Source organism: Bombus impatiens, unplaced genomic scaffold, assembly GCF_000188095.3.
Source record: "Bombus impatiens unplaced genomic scaffold, BIMP_2.2 scf_0543, whole genome shotgun sequence".
Lineage (NCBI taxonomy): Eukaryota > Metazoa > Arthropoda > Insecta > Hymenoptera > Apidae > Bombus > Bombus impatiens.
This window is the reverse complement of record NT_176962.1, coordinates 284769-306929: the sequence shown is the minus strand read 5'-3', so window position 1 is coordinate 306929 and position 22161 is coordinate 284769. Positions and strand designations below refer to the sequence as shown.

General features: G+C 39.7%; 1 protein-coding gene across 8 annotated transcripts in view; it reads left to right on the top strand.

Annotated features, from left to right (window-relative positions):
- The window catches only part of LOC100740873 (fat-like cadherin-related tumor suppressor homolog), a 340184-nt gene that overhangs the window by 307093 nt on the left and 10930 nt on the right, over positions 1–22161 (top strand). For 4 of the 8 annotated variants that reach the window (XM_033321956.1, XM_024369174.2, XM_024369170.2 and 1 more), the window contains exons 5-15: positions 4328–4483; positions 7452–7562; positions 10548–10700; positions 11421–11634; positions 12618–14178; positions 14573–15143; positions 15406–15577; positions 15655–15879; positions 17066–17089; positions 19395–19631; positions 21093–22145. In XM_033321956.1, coding sequence (XP_033177847.1) covers positions 4328–4483; positions 7452–7562; positions 10548–10700; positions 11421–11634; positions 12618–14178; positions 14573–15143; positions 15406–15577; positions 15655–15879; positions 17066–17089; positions 19395–19631; positions 21093–22145 — 4477 coding nt within the window. The remainder of the gene's footprint in view (positions 1–4327; positions 4484–7451; positions 7563–10547; positions 10701–11420; positions 11635–12617; positions 14179–14572; positions 15144–15405; positions 15578–15654; positions 15880–17065; positions 17090–19394; positions 19632–21092; positions 22146–22161) is intronic. The other 4 variants (XM_024369172.2, XM_024369171.2, XM_024369173.2 and 1 more) reach the window with 3 other exon arrangements.

Below are 22161 nucleotides of genomic sequence, written 5' to 3'. Positions count from 1 at the left end.
AATAAGATTTATGTGTCCCGAAGTTAAATACATTGGTCGAAATTTGTATGTACCTAACTATATCAATTGAGCGTTAAATCCGATGAAATCATTAGAGGCTATTCTCGTAATTGCTAGAAGGATACTAAATCAAAGGGAGAAGACGCTGAAGAGTGCACAATTACCGTTGCGTTGTTACCGGTAATCGTGGGGAAGACAGAGGCCCTTCAAACAGGACACGTCCTCGAAGATGGAATCGAGCGAGTTTGGAACGAGAGATGTTGTTCCATTGTGCCATTAAATTATTTGTGTCTTGTAATTCGTATAGAAATCGGTTGATAGTTTTATCAAAACGTTATTGAACAGATGATGATATTTTTCAAAATCAACCAATCACTTTATACCAATTGGATATATATTAAAAACTACCAGACGAAACTGACCAATTCGTAATTTTTCATAGAGAGTTTACGGATTTACAACGATGAATTCTTAGCGATTAAATCAATTTTTCATGAAGTGCATGAAAAGAAATTTGTTTTCCTCGTTTCATAACATATTTTCTAATAAATCTTCCACTTCTATCTTTTTTCGCCATCCACTTCGCGTTTCAATCGTCGGTATTTCCAATATTAAATATTCCGCCAATTAATTCATCTCTACATCGTCAAAAGTATCCCAGCCATAGCGTCGAATTAACATCACTATCACGAGCTACTTAAATCGTATATTCAAATTTAGAGGAGGATTCGTTCCAATTTACACTTAACTACCCTCGTCACGCACGCCAACGATGTATACACGCGTTACGTTACCACATATAGCAACGTTAAAACTATACCTAGCTACTACAGCCAATGGAACATCGTTTCTCGTTGGTTAGAGTTTCCTGGACACACGAAACTCTCCAATCCACTGTATCGTGGTGAGGGAGACATTGTAACCACCGAACCTATCCTCTGTTCGCTGGATAAAACAAGAGTTTCGTAGTGCTAATTTAGTGCAGGTGTTACCAAACGGATGTGACGCGTAGCCTTCGCGAAGTGTCCATCGGGACGGCGGATTTACACTGGAAATGGCTGCTCGATCATCCGTCTATCCACGGAAATTACATTCCCGGATATCGGATTATTTTTGCGTTGAACGATAACGTTCCGTTGTTTATTCATTGCTGTAGAGTACCGTAAAGGTCGCTTTTAGTCGGCTTATATTTCGTTGAAGGCAAACGAGTAGGGACCATTGAAAACTTTCACTCGGTGAATAGAATGAATAGAGTAATGATGCAAGTTTCTCAAATGTGCAACTAATCTAAAATATTTCACAAAATGATAATGAGAAAAGCATGACAAAATGAGAGAAGACGGACTGTGATGAAATTGAAATTATAAATAGAGAATTAAATTTAATTCGTAATAAAATTTCACGATTCAACATAATACACAGAAAGGTTTCAAGAAAATCATAATTTTCGAGACAGTTCTATCTTTCTATGAAACTCGTTTCCTCCTTAACAGTTTAACTGGCAGAGACATTTCGAAAGACTTGATGCTTTAATTAAGACTCAATAACTCCTGTACTTGGGAGAAACCGAGTGGGCATTCGCGATACTCGGCCAATTTACTCGTTTTCTCAAAACGACCCTGTCTTTCCGAGCTAAATTAATGAAAATTGTTGTGTCGCATCGCCCGTCGTGGGAAACGTTCTAATTCCACAATCGTTATTTGAGGGATTTTTCGAGGCTTCCGCGTCGAATTAAATGGACTTGTCCGAGAGATTCTCCGACCAATTTACGCTTAGAAAGACCTCTCTCTTTATTTCGAAAAGTAACAATCGCCTAGCCGATGCCCGTCTTAAAAATCCTATTTAGAACGAACCACAGCGACGTCTTTCGTTATGTATTTTTCTTTTTTGCTTTTCTCTTTTTCTTTTTTAACCAAGATACCGAGATAGCAGTTTTTCTGATTTAGAAAAGTCACTTCTCGCGTTATCGAAGAGGACGAGGGAGGAATGGAAGAGTAATCGAATGGAACGCGAGGATTCTAGATGTCTCGAATTCGAGCTTACAAGCATCGAGCATCGTTGGCTTTGTGCATTCCTGACCGGTGGATGTGATTAAATATCGATCGGCTGCTATGTCAGGAGAATAAGACTGGCCGTGTAAATAATTTCGCTGAAAGTGCTTCATATCGTAGGCATAATTGAAACGCGTCCAGCCACGGTAGAGAATAAATGGAAAATAAAACGCGGAAAACAAAAGGAAGAATAAAAAGAGACGCAATCAAAGTAACGAGGAAAGAGAAATATATTACCAGGGACTGAAAAAAAATTCACATCAACACCGTGAACGAACGTAATGATAAATGAATACGTTCTTTAAGTTTCGATCAATATACGCTAAGAATAATTGATAATTCGATATCGGTTAATCAATACCAGGGACGATGCTCACCGTAGCTGATACACAGTCTGGGGAACGATCGACTCTCCGTTGATATATTGCACACCGGCTATTTTTTACAGAGACACGCCAACATGTAAAATCCTGCCATTGGATAAGGCAAAACAGTCACGTATCCACGGCGAACGAAACAAGCGGTCCAAAGTAATTAAACTATATCGTCGATCGTCGCCGCTCTGGCTATGACAGCTTCCGATTGAGCATTTTGCTAAATTCAATAAAACTTTTGCTTCTTCGTGCACACGGAATCAACTCTATTGATACGCGTTCGTTTTCTTCCTGTCTCAACCTCGTATTCTCTTTTGTGCTCGCTCGGATCGTTCTCGCGCCAGCTTTCAATAACGCGACAATAAAACCATCTGGTTCCCGTAAAAATCGCTGCGATAGCGCGGAGGCACGCAGGAAGGTGTACGACGAATTTTTCTCAAGGTTTTGGAAAGCACATATACAACTTTGATTTAAGGGAATTAATGGAGATTGATGACAGCAATTTTAATTTTCGAGCGGATTATCACAGAAACATAAAATGTTTTTGACATGACGAGATGTCAGTGTGGTCAGATAAAGAAATTTGTTTTTGAAATAGATCTCTTTGAGTTTTACTACAATTCTATATATTCAAAGTTATATCGATGAAGGATAAAATTGACCGCATTATCGGTACAGTAATTTCTACTTCTATAAAATTTCAGACCATTCAATGAAATGAAAATGTGACCATAATTAAATAGCACTTCGAAAAATTACATGAAAGTATTTAATACAGAAGAAATTTCTTTACTCGTCGAAGGATAATTATAGAAAATTGTTCCTACTGAGAATTCACTTCTGAAATAAAATGTCTAATCGATTCTGTACGCAAGTACGTTCGGTTAGATAGAAACTGCGGAGGATCTTATCTTCGCAGGAACCTTTCTATGTCGAAGAAATAAGTTTTCCTTTTGCTCGCCACGAGATTTCGTCGGCCTTTTACATTTACGATTGTGGGACGGAACCGGTCAGCCGTGCCGATTGTGCAGATCGTAGCACCCGATATTCACGAATGAAAAGCCGGGATTCCGCGGTACCACAGCGAAAGAAGTAGAAAGTGGGCGGAATAAGGGTAACGGCAGCGATAAGTGGGATAAAAGAAAAAGGAAATTCCTGATAAACTGTACGGGGAAACTAATCCTGACGGCAAACATTTTGAGATATTACAATTAGAATGGTTGCTTTTATGTTTCATCTTACGATTGATTGAGATTGCAGGCGTTTAATTAATTAACACTATAATCGTAATTTCAGTGCTATCTCGATGACATAGATGTTAATTTAACAAAGTTCTTATTTCAATCTTTTGATGTAACACAGTACAGATGCATTTATAATTAAAAAAAATTAGATTTATCAAATATATATAAAATTACAGGTCTAGTTTTTTTCAAATGACGATAATATACCTCTTTTCTTTTTTATTTACATAAAATGATTATTACAGGGGAAATGGAACTTACAGCATCAACGATAAACACGTTAAGACAGATCGGCATTATACATGAACGTTAAACCGTGTTTAATATATGCAAATGCACGTTACCGTAACTTGTCCGTATCTAGGAATTAGTGGAATTTAGTTTGAGCAAACTTCCTGAATACTGATTGGCAATGGTTGAGTTGTAAAGATCGACCTACATTCCCAAAGATTGACCTTTATTCGCATCTATCTCGAGAGACCCGATAGAAGAACATCCGTCTACAGCTTTCGTACAAAAATTTATCATAATCCTTATAAATTCAGATATTTCTAATAATATTGTCAACTTCGATCGATATAAACTCTGTACGTAAAATACATAGAATACACGATTACAATCGATACTCTCTTATTAAAACTACTATTCTCTGTTTTAGGTGACAGTCAGGGACGATGGAAGGCCATCTTTGTCCTCGACGACCCGCGTCGTGATCGCGGTGGCAGACATAAACGACCACGGTCCAGAATTCGAGCAAAAGTTCTACACCGTTCAGATCCCAGCATCACCATCTACCGACAAACCACTGTTCCAGGTAAGCTACCACCTCCGGAATTACCCTAAAATCGATCTTCGTAATTCTATCCGACCTTCTAGTTGACAATTAGGAACTGGCATCGCACCATTTTCTCCGAGTCTCGATGTAATCGAAGAAACAGACAGTCGTCTGTATTCTGTCCCGTTTCGTTTTTCTCTTTGTCTCTTTGTACACCAAGTAGAAGTAATCCCCCGTATCTTGTTGTATATACATATTATCCGTTCGCTCGTGAAGAATCATCCCCCGTCCCGCGACAGGTGTACCACTCGTCCAAATGTACGTATGCCAAACCGAAGGGAGCCGCGAGAGTTGGAATGGACAATTAAAGAGTTGTAAAGGATTCGGGAATTTTCAGTAAATTCGAAAATTTTGATTCCAATTCGAGGAACTGTTCTCTTTTCGAAGTGCAAGTTTCGACTCACGTGCTTCCCTTGAGCCGAGCGCAAACCGATCGGAAGTGAACGTTACCGAGTGAAATTTAACACAAGCTAATCTTTTAATAGTATCGACAAATCTATGGGCTTGAGAGTATGGATTCTAGTTTGATAGTTATCGAAGTTTGATATTATAGTATGTAGTGTGATGTTAAAGTTTGTTGAACGTAAGGTATCTGTTATTGGCTATGCTTCTCTTACCTAAAAGAATTATTATTCTACTTTTTATAATTATTGCACATTGTTTTTAAAGAGCGCTATCTCTATTTCTAGAATTATTAAAATTAAATCACTCGAGGATTATGTTGCTGAAAATTAACATTAATTTACGATTACCACTTCCCTGCAAATCAGTAGCGTTCACTTCGAACAGACCAGTTTCGCTGTCGGCTTCGGTCACCCAATCAAACCGTCTGAAAATAGTGTCAGAACCTCACGCTTTTCTGTAATGAAAGCCAAAATCTTCCAACAGAACCAACTGTATCGATACCGAAACGTCGCTTCCCAAACCCACCTATTTGTTGGCGATTGCTTGGAACCTGTCTTAATTTTGTACGCATATATCGCACGACGTACTCAACACGATACCGAAATGTAGAAAAATTCTGATATAAAGCTCATGAGAAAATAGGAAGAAGGAATGAAGAATGGGTCGGTCGCTCGTTATCGAAAGTGTTCTTTCTTGGAGACTTGTTTTCGATGTGATCAAAGCAACCCACCGGTGACTATCATAGCGTGAAAGAGTTGAGAGATTTAGCACACGGACACCCTCGCACGGAATTCTCCCGCAGACTTGTCGTTCTTCGAATTTACGGCGAGAAGACACACTCCTGGTTACGCGGTGGCGCTTTTCACGCGTCGGCAACTTTGGGATCCTGAGGACGGAAATCGCGGTTAACGAGTTCCCTTTGTGACGACCTTTGGTCCACCGCTGTTCTGAGAACTAGCGATCGATCCTGGCCTCTACTGCTTTCAATTTTGCGCGTTACTATTTGTTTAAAAACATATAGAATGGACGTTGGCCGATTTATTGAGATATTAACCGTAAATAATACGTCACGTTCAGTTTTATGTCTTTAATCGCTTCAATGGTTACGATATGTTTGTGTCGAATGAAGTTTCAGTCAGACACTTATTGAATAGTAAAATTGAAGTAACTAAAATTGTATTTGGGTCACATTAGGATCGAAGGAGATTAAGTTTGTACAGAAATTAAGCGGACTGTAGTTGCATAAATTATTATTATTTAATTTATTTTGCAGGAAAGATGCGAAATATTTCAGTTTAGGATTATCAACATATTTGAGAGAAATCTGTCGCCGTGTGCAGTACAGTATTATTCTAACCTTTGCAGCGTGGCTATTACGAAACATTCCATGAGCTGCGAGAATTTAGTAACAGTGTTTTGCAATGTTAAAAAATGTTCTCTGACCTTTTGCAGTATGCTACAAGTTCCTGACGTTTTATAATAATGTTGAGTATAATTGTGAAATATTCCATGTTATTCAGGGGATTTTACTACAATGTTTGCATAGTATTGTAATGCATTTCATAAGAGTTTAAAGCTTCTCAGAATGTAAATTTCGACGACATTCTTACGTTAAACACCGCATACGTCACATTAAAATCGAAATATTTCACGTTGTTTTTAATCATTTTCAAACAAACGTAATTCACTTCGTTCACATAGAGACGTTATTAATTGCTGGTAGTATTACGTTACTACGTGTACGTTCGAAGCTTGTTAAATATTTGCGTAATTCGAAATTTCGCTAGGGGAAATAAGATAATAAATGCTGTTATCGAAGGCAGTAGAGGGAGGAATCTGATTAATCCGATGTCAACAGTGACAATAGCTTTCACAATATACCAGGAATATTCAATATAGTTTTCCACCAACGTCGAATTTTGTCGAGGCCAGATTTGATTTCGACGGATATAAAGTTACGATTGCTCGTTTTCGTAATTTCGGTCGGTCATCGTGTACTACGATCGAGTTTCAACTTCTACCCGGGAAAACGCGTTTTACATACCGCATACGTTATGCCTATTCTCGTTACAGGATATACGATTAATTAAATTAAAATTCTTCCAACAAAGAAAAGAGCTACATTTGATATAAATTTTATGCAATAAATTTGCAATAAATTAGAAATACCCTAATTCTTACGCGCAGTAGCGTACTTGAGTCGTCAAAAAATCGCATCATTGAAGGAAGAGGATTTAAAGCGTAGGTCATGGATCAAATAAAAATACCATCTATTTCACTCGCGCCGTTTAAAACATCGTTAACCGCAATTTCGATAAATTGTCTTTCGCATTTACTGAAGAAAATATTCTCCACCGTATTCGCCAGTAGTACGTTTCGAGCGGTTTAGTGATTGGAAAAAGATCAACTGGTCAAAGCCAGCAACTACTTTCGATCGACGTGGCAGGGGAAAAAAAAGAAAAACACGCGGAGGAGAGGGATGAAAGCGAATTAGCGGAGATAATGCGAAAGTTAAAAGGCTTCCTTCTCTCGTTCTCGACAGAAATCGAGGAACCGCTCGCGGGAGTTCGACCTTTCGATCGATACGTTACTAGAGAATGGAACTTGGGAGACATTTAGCCCCGACAGCTTGTCAGGAGATCCTATCTTCAGGGTAAGGACACCGTTGGCACGTAAAAAAAAAAAAAAAGAAACTAAAAACGCCGTCTCGTGGCACGGGAGCATAAATAATTTCTGCGTAAAAACGTGAAATTGGTCTCGGGTAGTTTACACGAGCTCTTGTGCATTGATTTATGACCCGCTTTTATGTATATATATATATATTTTATACATATATTATATGTATATCGACTGTAACGTTCGTTCTAATTATGATACTGCATTTTCATGCAACCCCGCTCTGTGCCCGTTTTTTTATAAATAGGAGCCGCCATGCATTCCGTCTACTACTTGATCGATCGTCTTTTGTCCTTTTTGCCCGATGCAACCCTTCTTTTTGTACACACGAAGAGTCTCTTGAATCTCGCGCATCATGCGACTCTGAGCGAAACTTTGAACGTAGAACCGAAAGATATCGGTATGGCGGGGGAGAAAAAGTTGATTTTCAATGAACGCAAACCACTGCTGCTGCTACTTCGTACGCTGAACCCCGGGTAATTGAGGCTCATTCGTAGCTGTCCGGGGATTTGGGTCGAGAGTGGAATTTATCTCCCCGAGTTATTAAGTATCAAGTGCTCACCGGCTTCTTAATTGCATTCAGAGTTCATTGCTCTCTTTTACTCAGGGGGGAGACTAAAAGAATTCGATATGCCTTCGGTATTTCTAATGCGTTCGAAGGAAAACTCGAGGACTTAATTATACCTCGAGTGCCTTTTAACCGAACCGTTGTTCCGGGTGTAAAACTTCAACTTGCTTTTTTTATCCTTTACGAATTAACGCGGTTCTCTAAATGCGTTTATCGTTACGATATTAATCATAAAATACTCGAAATAGCTTTAAACGACTTGCGCTAATTTCGAAAATTAATTTTAAAATCCATAGGAATATTAAAGGATATATTTAATACGATTACCATTTCAGCAACATGTCAAAACTTGCCAAAATGTCTTTTTAATTCCCTGCCAATTCAAATTCTAAACGTTATCCCAAAATATTATTTAGAATGAGATCTTTTATGAATATGAAACGAGACGTTCGCTCAGAATCGCATCATGCGTGGCCCCTTTCTCCATCAGCTCTTTGTATGCGTCCATCTCGAACTCTTCGTCGCGTCTTGCCCGTTTTGCTCGTTTCTTTGTATGTATATATATATATATACGTATGTATATTATGTTCTTGAATTTTTGCATTTGTCTGTTCGAGGCTGTCGCCTGATCATTTTTCCGTCTTTTCTTTCTTCTTTTTTTTTTCCTTTTGTCGTAATTAATAAAAATCATGGCATCGGGGCAAGCCGCTAAGTACGAACGCATGACGCGGAAATGAAAAAGAATGGAATGAAAGGGAATGCTCGTAGCGGACCAGTTTTCTTTCCCACGTATTGAACGGTGTTACTTCGAGAATGAAAATTGCTTTAGGCCATTGCAGCTATATTAATTACTGGGAAACTATACAGAATGTCTTGTTAGGTGTCGTAACTCGAGCTTCTTTAAGTGCATCGTTGCTTCTAATCTATTAACTAATAAATTTAAACTAGGAATGTTAATACGGCGTACGAATCACCAATACCTTGCACCGATCTGTTTATTATTTGTTTTATTTCCATGACTGGAAGTTTCAAGCATTCTTTACGGTATTCACTCAGATCTTCCATTACAATGCTATTTATTTTTTCAATTGAGTAATTAAATGCCATTCGTGTCATTCAAACTCGTTATCGCCTGAGAAACAGTGCCAAAACTCCATCAAAAAAAGTAAATTCTCTTATCTTAAATTTCCAACTAAATAATTTAATTTTTAATTCGATTTATCAATCGAAAAGGTCACTCTGCTTACCGAGTGATCTATAAAAATCCTTTAAAATGAAATCGAACGTCAAACGAGAGCCGCCATCAAAGGAAGGCCTCGCGGATCAAGAGGAAAAAATCGTGGGTTAGAAAACCGGCAGCCGATAATAAGCTCTGGCACACGGGGGAAACATGTTCGTTGCGGAAGAAAAGGCAAGCCCGGCATGAAGACTCAGCCCGCCATTTAATGAACCGGCGACGATACATTTTTCCGCGCGGTTCCGCGTGCATCAGCTCGTAGCATCAGCTCAAAACATCGCGTTCGATCCGTGCCTGCCCGCGGAAAGAGCGCGCGGCCTGTGTTTTAATACGCTTTAATGCAGATCGATATTTGGCAATACGGGGAGGCGGAGGTTTCCGGCGTCTCCGTCTGTTCCGCCTCCCCTGTGTTCTTTCTTTCTGTATGTTTTATTTCTCCCCGCTCTTTTTTTTTCTTTATTCATTTCGTGTACCGCATGCTGTCGACTGTGTGAATGCTACGCTTCGAGGTCACGAGCGCAATGTTTCACGATGGATCCAGAGGGAGCAAGACTGAATGAAAGAAGGAAAGAGAAAATAAAAGTATGAGAGAGGGTGTGAGGAAGGTGAATTGAAAAATTTTAGAGCGTGAACGAAATGTTTTAGACAGAATGAGTTGTTTTCTTATTTTAAAATTCTTCTTTTCTTTCTCGTGCTAGATTTGCGTATCTACTTACATACGTAGATTTCATTCGTCGACGAATGCAGACGCGTTCCGCTTTTTCTCTTTCATTTTTTTCTGACGTTCACACTCGGCGTTTGCACCCTGTGTGTGTGTGTGTGTGTGTGTGTGTGTCTGTCTGTCTGTCTGTCTGTTTGTTTGTCCGTTTACGAATGCGAGTATGGAGGTGTGTAATCGTACACACACAGGGTATATCGAGGCTTTTCTTTCCGGACAATTTGCGGCCGCATTTCCGGAATAGCATTATGAATTAGAAGCAGCTTGATACTTGCGAATCGTTCGAGATTCCTTTTCTCTTTCTTTTGATACAGCCGATGGCCGATACTAATGTTCTCTTTTATGTCGTGTACAGCTATGTTAGTAGAGAATGAGAAAACGAAGGAAGCAGGCTTGAAAAGGTTGGTTCTCATTTTTCGTTTGTGTTCCTGTACGATAGGTACTCGCGAACGATAAAGACATTGGTGATAACGGGAAAATCCAGTACAGTATCAAAGGTGGTCGCGGTAAAGGCAAGTTCAAAATACATCCAACTACGGGAATGGTGTACTCGCAACGTGGATTTGAAGCTGGACAGGAATACGAGATGATGGTAAGTGGGATGATAGAGAAAATTACATATTTATTTATTATTATTATACATAGAAATATTCCTGACTTTTCGAACAATTAATATTATGAAATATACTAATTAAATATGGATAGACTCGGGAAGAATTAAACGATCGATTGTGGCCTAAATATGAAACAGATGAATATTAAAAATTAAACGTTAAATTTAAACAGAAAAATAAATAAAATATGACAATATATGAATATATATAATCTACGCGAATAAAGAAAATAAATAGAAACCCATCAATTTATTCTTCGTTGTTTGGATTACTATAAATAATTTCAATCCTAAATGAATCTAAATTGAAATCACGTTTGATTTAATACTTGCTACAAAATTTACCTTAATTTTTCGCGATTTCTCTGTTAATTAAAATACCAGCATTTAAAATGAGTTCGACTTATAGTTAAAGTCTGAATTAAACGCTTGTTACGATCGATCAAAACGTTTCAGAGGGACGATGAATCGCGTAGAATAATTGAACAATTCTTAGTCAAAAAATTAAACAGAAACATTAACTCTACGATGTAGAACCGTTTCGCCGCAAAGGGTTTCGAGCGTATTTTGAACGAAGCACCCTGTAAATCCAACGCGGTCTGTTCAGAAGTCATAATTCATGGTCGATCGGGAAACAACGTTCCCTTAATACAATTTAAGTTTGAGCTTAACTTGACCGCGCACGCTTCTGTTTGCCAGATAAGGGCCGCCGATAGCGGAGAACCGCAGCGCAGTCATCAAACACGGGTATCCGTGCAAGTTGTCGAGGTTCCGAAGGAATCCGAGAATCCGCCAGTCTTCAAGACGAACAATCAGACCGTCGAGGTTACAGAAAGCGACGAGGTGGGCTTCCTCGTGGCATTGGTTCAGGCCGCGGACAAAGATGGCGATTCCCTGTGGTATGATATTGTTGGTGAGTTTTACTATTTTACGTTATTGTTGAGAAAATTAGTTATTTCATATTGTATTCAAGGAATTAAATTGGATGGAATAAAATAATAGCATGAGAGCGTATTGGTGGTTATAAGTTTCAGTCGATCATTTGTAGTCAGTTTTGTAGTCAGAATGTGTTAGATACGTACGAAACGTTTTTACAAATAAATATATCTAATATCTTTTTGTTAACAAAGACTAAGTCAGAAAAGAAAGTAATTTACAATTGAATGAATTTTTTAAATCTATCTCCCTGAGCGATAAAAGAATAATCTATTCTTAATATGTATTTTATGGCTGATAGCAATTTTATTTTCTCGTATTGCTGGGTAATTAATTTGAGTGCTGTATCCGTGTTAGCGGAGTTTGAAAACTCGTTAGAATTCAGTCGGTCACGATATCTTGTTAATTGGCGAAATATCGAGTGATTTCGTTGGAATACATTCGAGTGGTTGGAATAGCTCGGGGCCTGAATAACATTTTCAAAGTTGGGAGGATCGAAGTTGGAAAGTTCCACAGCTGGATCGCATAGGTAACAGTTAAACTTCGCGCCACCAAATGGCTAAACTAGTTAGAGACACATCTATGTCACATTTAAATTATAAGACATTTAGAGATCTATTAAGATCCTAAAGTAGAAACAATAAAACAATTTGTTGTCTTTCTTTGTATTTTATCCTTCTTATAATATCTACATATAGCATAGCTATATTTCAAAATTCACACACGCTTGTGTAGCGTGTGTAACGTTATCGTAACAATGTATCTTCTGAATCTGAATTTTATCCAGTTTTACTCTAATATAATTGATAAAAATACTTTTTGACACAACTCTACAGAAATTCATATAATCATCATCGAATGATGGCTGACACAATGAATAGAGTCTTAAGTAATTAATATTCCTTCGCCTAAACGTGAAAGCAAAAGTAACGAACGAGAGAACGACGAATCTACTTGCAGACGGTGACAAACGAGATGAATTCTTCATCGGTCGGGACAACGGAAACGTGCTGCTAGCGAAGAAGCTCGATTGGGAAACACAGAACTTCTACAACCTGACAATCCGTGTTACGGATAGCGTGCACACTGCTGAGACTCAACTGCTGGTCACGGTGATCGACATCAATGATCACCGACCGGAATTTACCGAGAACATTTATCACGTAGACATTTCAGAAAACGTTGAAAAAGGCGAGAAGATTCTACAGCTGCATGCAACCGATGAAGATGAAGACAAGAAAGTATTCTACAGCCTTCACGCTGCCCAGAATCAAGCTTCCTTGGAAATCTTCCACGTAGATTCCGTGACGGGAGCCGTTACATTGAACGAAGTCCTGGATCGGGAGACCATCGAAGAACACGTACTTACCGTGATGGTAAAAGACCAAGGAACGCCCGCAAAACGAAACTACGCCAGGGTTATAATAACGGTACACGATCACAACGATCATGCTCCAGAATTCATCAGCGAGATCATCCAAGGAAAAGTTTACGAAACTTCTCCGATTGGCGCTGCCGTGGTACAAGTTTATGCTATAGACAGGGACAGAGGAGATAACGCAAAAATAACCTACTCGATTACCTCTGGCAACGTAGGTAACATGTTCGCGATAGATCCAGACTTAGGTGTTATTCGCGTGGCTCGAGAGCTAGATCTAAGTGTCTCCTCTGAATATATATTATTGGTGAAGGCTACGGATCACGGTTCTCCAGCTTTGTCCAACACGGTACCTGTACACGTGATGGTCACCATGGCTGACAACGCTCCGCCTAGGTTCATCCAGAAAGAATTATCCGCTGAGATCTATGAGAACCAACAACTGGGTACATACGTGAAACACGTGGAAGCTAGAAGCACGTCCTCGTTGCAGTTCGAGATTGTTCAAGGCAATAAAGACGACACGTTCTTCATGAACCCCAGTACAGGCATCATCGTGATTAAGAACGAGCTAGATTATGAAAAGACCAAGTTTTATAACCTGACGGTGGCGGCGACTAACATGGCCAGCGCAGAGGCACACTGTAACGTAATTGTCCATGTTCTGGATCGAAACGATAACGCGCCCAGGTTCCTGCAAGCTACGTACAACGGAGAAATAAGCGAAGGCGCTAGCATTGGTTCCTTAGTACTCACTAATTCTAGCACCCCACTGGTCATAAAAGCAGAGGATGCTGACTCTGAATTGAACGCCCTTTTGAACTACGACATAGTCGAAGATTTACCTCGAAAGTACTTCCACATAGATTCGAGCACAGGTGCCATTAGAACCGTAATGGTTTTAGATCACGAAAGCATTCCAAAGTTCACCTTCCACGTGAAGGTTTCCGATCTAGGGAAACCGAAATTGTCTTCCGAGACCACGGCCAAGGTCATGATCGTAGTGACGGATGTAAACGATTGTCCACCCAAGTTCCTCGAAAACGACTATAACACCACTGTACTGTTACCCACGTATAAAAACGTCGCTGTGATCCAAGTGAGGGCCGTAGATCCGGACAGTTCCGAGGGTGTCCCACTCAGGTACGTATAACACCATTAAAACGTGCGTGCCTCTGTATTTACGGCCACTTTAAAAGGCTGATTCATATTTATGCAGACTGCGCCGTGGCTTCGTTAGCATTCATTTACTATTATAATTGTTGCATGAAATTTGTATGATCGCCCTCTGATACACGGCCGTTTTTCCTCCGCGCAGAAAGAAAATTACTTACTGCCCACTTGTGTATACCGTCGGTGAAGGGACCAACCTTCCAATTTGCATAGAGGTGCTTGCGTCACTGTTCTTTCTTTCTTTTTCTTTTTTTCTTTCGTCGGCACTAAAGCGGAAGGTTTAACGATCCTTTGCACCTTTACCAAGGTAGAACATCGTGTGTTGTCGAAATAGCAATGACCTTTTCTTTTTGTTCCCGTTCAGGTACGACATCATCGATGGAAACAAAGCGCATACGTTCGATATAGACCCCCAGACCGGTGTGATCACGATTTATAATCCAGAACGTATGAAGAAAAGCTATTTGCTAAGGGTCCGTGTCTCCGATGGGAAGTATTCGAACGTTTGCCAGGTGAACGTGATGGTGGAGAACTCGGAGAACTCCGGGCTGATGTTCCAGAAGGACGTCTACGAGGGTACGATCCCGGAGAATTCGACGAGGATCACGACCGTCGCGGTTGTGAACGTTTTGGGCAGCGCGCTCAACGAGCACATCGTCTTCAGCATTCTGAACCCCACCGACATGTTCGTAATTGGACCGACATCCGGCGCGATCCGGACCACCGGAATTAGATTCGACCGGGAGGTTTGCGAACATTACGAACTGATAGTAGAAGCGAAGAGTCAGATGCCGGGCAAAGAGAAGCCAAGGGTGGCGCACGTGATTGTGAATATCACTATATTAGACATTAACGACAACTGTCCTATGTTTGTTAACTTACCCTATTACGCCGTTGTGTCCGTAGACGCGCAAAAGGGCGACGTTATTACCAAGGCAAGTGTATTACGGTTATTCTTGACTTTACAATCTAAAATGTTGGGTGTAGAGTAGAAGTAAAACGACTGGGACTTGACTAATTTAATATAATCTCCTTGATATTGTTTCCACTACCCTTTCTGTTATTCGTTTTATAAGATTATATTATTAATTTAATTGCCTTTTACTATGGTGGTAAAAGATATTCTTATTTCAAAATTTAAGATATTTTCTTCTTCTAACGCAACATTATAAATAGAGCATTCCACTTGGCTTGTAGGTACATGCAGTAGATATGGACAGCGGTGACAACGGAGAAGTCAGGTATGAACTGAAGAAAGGCCACGGAGAGCTATTCAAGGTATGTCGGAAAACGGGCGAGATATCCCTGAAACAGAATCTGGAGGGTCACAATCGCGAATATCAGCTCACCATTGCCGCATATGACGGAGGTAAACTCGCTATTTACAGTATCTACATTTTAATTGGCGTTTAAATAGTTTTCGACAAGGTTTCGACTTTATTTCAGGCATAACACCGTGCTCTATCGAGGTGCCAGTGAACGTGAAGGTGATAGATCGGTCGATGCCAGTGTTTGACAAGCAATTCTATACGGACAGCGTGCTGGAAAGTATCGAGATACATTCGCCCCTATCTTTGTCTATACAAGCTGAGTCACCGTTGAATCGCAAGCTCATATATAGTATAACTAAAGGCAACGATTTCGAGGAATTCGCTCTGGATTTCAACACAGGTGAGCGAACGTTCGTTGGTCGCACGGCGAAACAGTTTTTCAAAACCGTGGATGAACGATGAAGCGAAGATTGAATTAAACGCGTAGCGCCCATGCACGGAACGATGAAGTTGCAACTCGAACAATGTAGCTTTCAACAACACACGACGATAAGATTCAAAAAAACTGCCACGTTTTCGGTCCTGTCGATTCTGCTCTTTCACATATATATTTTTATTTCTTGCATCATCGTTCCATGCGAAACATGATACGGTCAAATGGTAGTGTATATAGGTATATGTCCTACGAATGAGATTTTTCTTTTCGTCCCATACTTTCCTGTTTCTTTCTTTTTTTTTTTCTTTTTTTTTTTTACGACGAAAATTTCATCCAATAGCGTCACGACAGCGGCGAACGTGTGTTACATTCGAAATTATAAACGCGCGATCGGCGAATGTTGCGCCCTAAATCCAGTCCCAAATAAAACATCTCCCGAGGATTGTCATTCCAATTCGGCTATGGGACTTCTAATAACTTTTGACCTTTTTATTACTGAAAATGTTCGCTTCATGCTTTATGAAACGTGTTTCTAATTTCCGACGACACAGTTATAGTGATAACCGTTGCAATGGATGAAATAACTTTTTACTTCGTGTATTTCGTGACATTAAATCGTTCATCGCAGTAAATGAAACAGTTTCATATTATTTTATGTATTTATTAACGTTATAAAGTATGACGAACGAATTTATGCATTTCCAAATAGAAACAGTAATGAAGAGGTTAAATATAATATAAATGGTTACCTCGGTAATCTCGTACTCAACAACCGCGCTTTCTACTTTAACGAACAACGTGTTGGTTCCGTTATACATGGTATCCGGTGACTAAATTCTAATCAAGTCACGGTGTAGTGGTGAAACAGTAGCAAATTGGGGATGTTGGAATGTATCGCACGTAACACAAGCTGCAGTTATAATCGTATGATTAATTTATTCGTATATAATTAATCATAAATAATTATATATACTTCTCGAGTTAATTCTATTCGACGTTGAAACACGTACGTTCGCCATTACATTTTATCGTAGTATTTTTTTAAATTAATTCTCCTTTCTTTACCCGTCTCTCCTATAATATATTCTTTACGAATGCTTATTTGATTAAATTAGAAATTAAAGTGTTATTGTATCTCCCTGTTTCGCAGCCCCCGACAGTAACAATGGTCCTTGTGAGTATAAAAAAATACTAGTTCTATCGGTCTGCTGTGTTGCACTATACCATGCTACCGCACTGCTCTCTATCTTTCTTCATTCTAAGATTTTCATGCACGACTCAAACAGTAACAATGAGTTTCTTTCGGCCGCCAGTTTCTCGCGTCGATCTTCGAACGATAAATCCCCACCCTGTCGTTATGCACTGAATTAATACCAACTTCATGACCGGCATACTACGTCATGCAGTAAGTTAGAATAACGGCGAACACCGATCGGGATTTCATACGAGGTATCGATCGTCATTCAAGCGGATGTCGCGATGGTGGAGTCGTTACGACATAGAAATTTAGCTGCAAATTATAGTCTTACGTATATCTATATTTTGCAATCGTATCGATTCACTGAATTTTAAGCAATAATAATTTTTAGGAACACCTTGGAAACTTTTTAAATACAAATTTTTGGAATAATCGCTTTCAGACGTATCCAATATAAATCATCTTTTATATATGTTTTATTATCTATCATTTTTGCAGTATTTTTTATTTTTTAAATTGTTGGAAAAGATATCAGAAACACAAGGACCTCGAAGAAACCATTACGCTCGAGCATACACGAGGAACGGTTAAGTGTCAAGAACTGAAAATACCGGAAACTCCGAATCCCAACTCAAACACGCCGGAACCCATATCATCGGACGGCCGAAACTTCCGCTTGCCATACACAGCTTCTATGATTGCACGTCACTTACACAATATCCGGCATCTTTCGCAATTTCTAACCGCTTGTCAATCGATGCACGACATTCTCAAAAGTAAAAGATGCCATCGCGAAGAAGCGAGACTCAGCAACGATGCAACAATTTAACGGCATGTTGATCCTCTTGCCCGACGTAGAGAACGCTTCTGCTCTGCACTTCTGCTCTCACTTTTACTCATCGTTTTCAACCCAACCGGTCCCATTATCTCATGCAGAAGCAACGAAGCTGCGTGAAAAACGGGTTTGGAGCACAATGTTGCTTTTAAACGCGATACGTGGTTACATCGAGGCCGCAATTCGCCCGGTGATATATCTCGAAACCGCGTTTCAACGCTGCCTTATCGTCGGCACACGATTTTTCTCTCTCTCTCTATTTTCTCCCCCCTTTCCCCTCGTTCTCGTTTAATCCTCCCGCCTCCCGTAATTCTCTTACGGCTTTCACTCTGTTCTTCGCATGGCGTGCCTGCACCTTACGTCGCGTGCGAATTGGGAAAGATACCGTGCTTGTACCTTAAACGAGCTACAATGCGTGGAAATAGCAAGAAAGGGAACAAGGCAGCTCGTTTGTAACAGGTTGACTACGATACGTGACACTTTTCGCTTGTTCGCTTCTTGAGATCGATCGCAAAACAACGAGAATAGAACGACGTGTAGAGAAATTGCTTTCCATTTTGTGCAACATATTCTTATTCTTCCTTCGATCTATTTTAATTGGGCAAATGAGAATTCTTGCAAATTTTATCGATGCAAATGTTTCGATTGGGATCAAAGGATTAAAGACTGGTAGAAGAATTGGCTGAAGTAAAAGATACGTTAGAGAATACTTGAGATATCTTGAATTTTTTTAAAAGTACATTTAATATAAAAATACTTTCAAGATAAAAAGAATATCGTCCAGTTACTTTTTTATTCGACAATGTCCGGAGTTGTCAGAAAATTTATAAAGATCTCAAGAAGCAGTCACGTAATATTGCAACTCCCAAGAGTATATACGTCCATTATAACATTCCAAGGCTCGGTAAACGCTTGCGAGAGAAAAATCGAAAACGTCAAGTTGAATGGAGTCAACCTGTTAAGTTGCACAACGCGCCGTCGTGTTCGAAGGTGCAGACATTCTGGTAGCATCCGCAAATTCATTCACGGTATCCGAGCGTCTTGTATAAACGTGTTTACCACGTGACTTGCATTCACCAATGTTCTCTTCTTGGTGTCCGCGAAACCGAGCAACTCCTTGAATTACCCAGTCACCATCATATAGACGAATAATTAAACCACGTTTCGACACCTCTACATAAAATTTGCATAAGTTCCGCATTAAGTACAAGCACATCGATAAACTATGCTGCTTCTCAAGATGCTCTTTGGTAAAATATCGTATAAAATGGCACACACACACACGCGCGCGCGCACATTTACAAAAAATAAAAAATAAAAAAATACACGCAAGAATGTCGGGCTATTAGTCAGCATCACGAATAAAAAGGAAAAGTTTCTCGGCTTTGTGGACGCTACGCTGCATAGACTGCTTTTGGGTCTACAATCTTCTCTTCGATAAATCAGGTGTAATCTACGTGGTGGACGAGCTGGATTACGAGCAAAAGAAACAGTACGAGCTGACCGTCCGCGCGACGGACAGCGTATCAGGCGTCTACGCGGAGGTACTCGTTAGCATCCTGGTGCTCGACGTGAACGATTGCCCGCCCGAATTCACTCAAGACTCGTACAACATCTCGGTCTCCGAGGCTGCGCCGTTCGGCACTTCCGTGTTGAGAGTCAGCTCCAGAGATAACGACACCGGTAAGCGGTTATTAAATTCAGCTATGCATATTGCTGTCCATATAATCATGCGCAAGAAGTGGAATGTTCTTAGTTCTTCTATCTGCCTATGTTTGAATTTGAAACACAGGTTTGCATAATATTTGCATATTGTGCAATACACTTGCGTTTTCTTTGATATATTCATTGGACATTATAATTTTATGAAACGATATTTTTATTTTGTCTTACGGCAACTCAATAATTTTGGTCGGTTGAGATATTGCAGAAACGAATACCTTAATTACAAATATGGTTTTACGATAGTATTACGAGTAGATTTATTTAATATTAAAATTCTAAATTCGTCCTGATATTTTATAAATTTCTAACTCCATTTCTTAATCTAGAAAACATTGACGTTCTCTAATATCTTTTAACAATAACATCGTATATTCGACTATATAACTTTACTCGAAAATTTGCAATATTCGTAATTTTTATCAACAAGATTACACTTATGGATAGTAGTGTATATCGCAAGATACGCATTGAAAGATCGGATCGGCTTCGTGAAGCTTGAAGGCCCGACTAAATTTGCAATTAATGTCGAGGCAACGGAAATTCACTCCCTCTGTCTGTATATGTCTCATAAATAACGCGAGGCAGTCCTGTTGGAGCAAGATTAATGTTATTGTAATTATTGTGAAGGATGCTCTTAGTGGGCACCGAGGCTGGATTATCGCGATGAAATATACCCCGAGTTGTTACATGATTGTACGAGAATGAGACGAGAAAAAGACGAGAAAAGGATAAATAGAAGCTGATGTTTCTCGTTGAGAGATTTTGTCCAGTGATTTATTTGGAAATTCGCTCACGGTAACTCAGAACTATGTCAGAAGTTGAAACGAAGCTTTAATTGGTTGAACTGATAAAGGAGAAATATTAAACTCATAAAATCCTGAACTGTTTCGTGTTTGTTACTTGTAACTATCGTTTATTATCTTAATGACCGTAGTTTATCAATTTGAATTCTTAAAACATTCTTCGTACAAAATGTTTTTCTACCATAGTAAAACAGTTGTTCACAAATGATATCAACAGGAAATGTTAATTAAGCTTCGTTCTCGTGTACATGCTATAAATAATTTTCCAGCCATGATATTATTGGAAACTTTATAACATTCATGTAATTTGTAACAACATAAATACATTAATACTTATTGTAGAAACCTTCGTTAACATAGCATGCTCCATTTATTAATTATATGTACACAAATACACATAGATAAAATACTGAACAATTCGAGTCTTTTAAAAAATCAGATCACCGATATACCACGAGATGAGCTCAAAAAATGAATACACCCTCAGAACATATATACTCTTTACGTATTATGTTCACATGTGACACGTGTCTCTTATCTGTATTATACCATCCATTCCTATGTAAACATCACTAAATACCATAAACCGTAATACCATAAACTTTTCTGTGTTCAGACATCAACCAACAGGTTCGCTATGCAATTCAAAACGACACGGAAAACAGCACTGACCTGTTCCACATCGACCCGGAGGAGGGTGTGATCTTCCTGAAGAGATCTCTAGATCACGAGACCCACGAATCGCACCACTTTACGGTGATCGCGATCGATCGCGGTGTACCCAGTCTCTCGAGCACAGCCCACGTCTGGGTGACGGTGATCGACATGAATGACAATCCACCCAAGTTCGAACAACCCTCGTACACTTGCTCGTTGTCGGAACACGCGGAAAGGGGTCAGTTCGTGACGGTGGTATCTGCCAGTGACCCGGACTACGTAGACGATAAACTCACGTATACGATAGTCGGTGGTAACGAGCAACAAACGTATAACATCGACCAATCCACCGGCATCATTTCGCTGATCAATATGCAAAACTTTGGCGAGAAGAAACTCAGCATGCTAAACGTTTCTGTCACGGACAATGTGTACACCAGCTTCGCAAGAGTCAAGATCGAGATATTGCCTGCTAATAGACACAATCCTACGTTCCAAAACCCTATAGTAGAAGTGACAGTTTTCGAGAATCAGTTGCCTGGCAGATTGGTGACGAGTGTGATAGCCACCGACGAGGATTTCGGGGAATATGGCACGGTGATCTACACGATAGCTTCAGATCTGATGAAGGAGATATTTGACATAAATAGACAAACTGGCGAGATCGTGACTAGAAAGAAGTTGAATCGAGAAGAGCAGAAGTTGTATGAAATACCCGTGATGGCTACTGATGGAGGTGGCAGATCAGGTTTCGTGATTGTTAGGGTGAAAGTTGGAGATGAAAATGACAATTCGCCCGTGTTTCTGCTGAGAGAATACAAAGCCAGCATTCATGGAAATTTGACTACTAATACGCCGTTCCTGAAGGTGAAAGCTCAGGATGCTGACGAGGATGACGCTGCGAGGATTGTTTATTCGATATACGAACTGCAGACTTCGGAAGCGAAAGCGTTATTTGGGATTAACCCTGATACTGGAGCGTTGTTCCTTCAAAAGAGTGCTATGCCATGGGGTAAGTTCTGCGCTAT